General features: G+C 34.1%; 1 protein-coding gene across 1 annotated transcript; it reads left to right on the forward strand.

Moving 5' to 3' along the window:
• The first annotated feature begins 986 nt into the window (after window positions 1-986).
• On the forward strand, window positions 987-2,990 carry si:dkey-96g2.1 (uncharacterized protein LOC795315 homolog). The gene is made up of 3 exons (XM_056756793.1): window positions 987-1,162; window positions 1,724-1,836; window positions 1,992-2,990. The coding sequence occupies exons 1-3, from the start codon at window positions 1,160-1,162 to the stop codon at window positions 2,566-2,568; spliced, it is 693 nt and encodes a 230-aa protein (XP_056612771.1). The 5' UTR covers window positions 987-1,159; the 3' UTR covers window positions 2,569-2,990.
• Window positions 2,991-3,341: the final 351 nt, after the last annotated feature.

Raw genomic sequence — 3,341 nt, forward strand, 5'->3', positions numbered from 1 at the left:
ATGTATGCTAACAATACCTTTATACATACAGTAGGTCCATTTCTTAATTTTCTATGTAATAATTATTAATGTTAATATTTGGCTATTGACATTTAGTTTAAAAAACAAAAATGTTAATGTTGTAAAAGCAAACACATTGGGTTCAATCACTTGTGTTTTGACTATACTGTTAATTGAACATGGTAAAGTGATATATTTATATCCCTTCTAGTCAAAACCACAGCAAAGGGGTCGCGACATAACACACCATCTTATTGATGCACAATTGAACAAATTCTATAGACAAATTTCAAAAAGAGGCTGAAAGGGATAACAGTCCTAGCGCTGCATTAGGCATTGATTTTGAACGGAATTCCGATGTGATGCCAAAAAATTACTCCTGCCAAATTATGACTCCTCCATTCTACACTACATAAAGTGGTAGGATTAGGTGTAGGGGTTAGGATCAGAGGGGAGTCGTAATCTGTTGGGGAGTCAAAATTGGGCACAACACCGGTCAGACGGCCATTAAAACAAAAATACATAATATCACTCATTTCCACTAATACATCATTTTCACTAACTTTATTTAATAAGAGTTGTACTTGTACAAAATCGGTTTTAAGCATTAGCCTGTTGCTTATAGCTTACTTGTATACATGTTCACGTGCTGGTTGGTTGTTCAGGGCAAATATGGCAACCTTCCATTTATACATCGTTTTAAATCTTTTCATTACTTTATATCTAACATAACATACTTTTCATGTCAAATTCTGTTACACGGATGCAGAAAATTATTGTGATAGTTTTTTTAACCAATTCAATTAAAACATGTCTTTTAATAACATATATGAAAGTATAGTTATATATTATATATTACACAGTTTGATAACGAACCTGCAAATGGCTCGACTGGCCAATCAGAATCAAGCATTCTATGGAGCCATATAATAAGTGCTGATGAAGGCGGGTGTCAACTGCAGTTTCCCTCATGATTTCCTTTTTATTCCCACGTGACGCATCACTGTACCAATCAAAATGTAATGCTTTACTGGGTTTAGACTTTATAAAAGCCTCATTTCTTAACATCGTCTTACTCACAACACACAAAGAAAGTGCTGTAGGCTACTGCAACCTTCTGAATATTTCTGAATTATCTTCACTTCACATAACGGTAACAATGGTAAGTTTTACTTTAAAGAGATTTAATGAGTAAACTTTCTTTTCTGTTTTAAATGAACTCTCAATTTTTATTCAACTTCTGTGGTGAAATATGTCATTAAATGTTGTTTTAATTGAAATTAATTAAAAGTTTAGAGTTACATTTTCAGGTTTTATTTTCAGGTTTACATTTAGCGTCTAAACGATGTTATGTAATAAAATAATAATAAAATTTGATTGTGCAGACATTCTTCACTGTGGAACCCCAAAATGTTTTGCAAGCAGCGCCCTCTGGTGTTGATGTTTTATGTAAAACAATTGTATTTATTTTTTCAAGTGTCAGGAGTTACAAGGCTGCAGGCAGTTTTGAAAGCCCACTTCAACTTTGACTTAAGGAATAATGGGAAAGCCATATCTTTTTTTTCTTTTAGTTTGGCAGGCTACAATAAAAATGATGTGTTTTGTCCACTCTGTGTCCACTTAATGACAATTTTTGTGAAAAATAAACATTCTTCTGTGGCATCGTGAAGCACCTTTATTTTTAAGAGTGTGTTTTTTTCGTCATTTTTTATTTTCCCTTTAGACTTCCGTGGAATTACTGAGAGCGCTCCTCTTCCTCTGCCTGCTTCATCGGTGTGTTCAGGCGGATGTGAACACAGCTGTTCTTTCTAAGATGATCACGTATTTTGACAACAAGTAGGTCACCATTTATACAGTTAATGGTAAAAAGATGTAAAGCAAAATGCAATGAAAAGTGAAATACATGTTCTTAAAAAAAAATTCAGGTAAGCAGGAAAAACAAGTGTAAAGTTGTGATTTTGGAACAAACAAATTCTTTCTCTGTCTTCCAGTGTTAAACCAGATACAACCATGGATGTTGATCCTCAGTATGCAATGGCGATCAATGTCCCAAAGGAACAGTGCACAGTTGAGACTTCAAATATCGAGACCGTGTTCAGCAGAGAAGAAGCAGCCACAGTAAAATCTATAATTATAAATAAAACCTTGTGTGAACTCTGTACAAACTCACAGAATGTTATTGCTACGAGGCCTTTATCCAGACATGCCCATGCTGAGCATATCCTGCTGTATCCAACAAACAATTCTTCCATGGACAAACTTTTAAGAAATGCAAATGCAAATAGTTGTGTGGTTTTCTATAGTTGCTACTCGCCTTGCGTGAATAGGTGCATTAATGGTGAGAACAATATTTTGGAGGGCCTTTCAAACTGGAAAAATAAGCATGGGGGAATGAATGTTTTTGTTTTTACACATATTTGGACAAGGGGTCAGGGTGAGAAGAATCTAGCAGTCGAATTCCAAAAGATTGATGAGATAGTGCCCCTCTATCGGTGTTATGGAGTTGAACATAACTGTATTAAATGTGGCGATAATAACAATATGATACAGCCTGCCTGTCTGAATTAACAAATTTATTAAATCATCTCCCTGGCTTGTTTAGAAGTGATTTATATGCTTAGACCTTACTTTTCTTGCTGTTAATGGAACTGAAGTATGTTTATTAATAATTTTCACTCTCTAAATCACTTTTTAATCCCAATACTCAGGTGCAGTTTTCCGAACAAGGATTAGTTTAAACCAAGACTAGGCCTTAGTTAAATTAGGATATTTAAAATTGTTAAAAAACATACTTCACAAAAAGCATAGCTGGTGTGCATCTTGAGACAAAACAATCACTGTGTATTTTAAGATATGCCAGTGTAAATTGTTTTCGTTTAAGATGCCTCTAATATTTAAATTAGTCTGGGACTTCAGCCCTGTCCGGGAATCTGCCCCTTATTGTTTTAATTAAATTATTATTGTGGTATTGCTGGTGGTTACAAAGCATGTTTTGCAGCAAACATAGTAATATTGCATGTGTGTTACTCTTGTTGAAAGTATCTTGCAGTGTAATGTGTAAGTATAACATCAATAAACCTTTTCCGAACTATGTTAATAGACGTTATGTGCATGATTCACGGCAACTTTCAATTTGATTCACACACTTATCAGGCTTTTCTTTTAACATAGTTTCAAAAGTCATTGAATATTGAAAACTATTTTAAATACTGTCTACTATGTTTGGGGATACAGTCAAAGACAAATACAACGTTTATTCTTCAATACTCAGTATCTGATGGCCCATGAGACAAACTGTAATGTTCGTGTTAGTTAAGCAATTACAATATGTAGAATGAAAA

This window comes from Triplophysa dalaica, chromosome 9, assembly GCF_015846415.1.
Source record: "Triplophysa dalaica isolate WHDGS20190420 chromosome 9, ASM1584641v1, whole genome shotgun sequence".
Taxonomy (NCBI): domain Eukaryota; kingdom Metazoa; phylum Chordata; class Actinopteri; order Cypriniformes; family Nemacheilidae; genus Triplophysa; species Triplophysa dalaica.

What these genes read in the sequence shown, in the direction of transcription:
- si:dkey-96g2.1 (XM_056756793.1), top strand. An exon ending in ATCACGTATTTTGACAACAA is followed by an intron (nt 1,837 to 1,991) that starts GTAGGTCACCAT and finishes TCTGTCTTCCAG; the next exon opens with TGTTAAACCAGATACAACCA.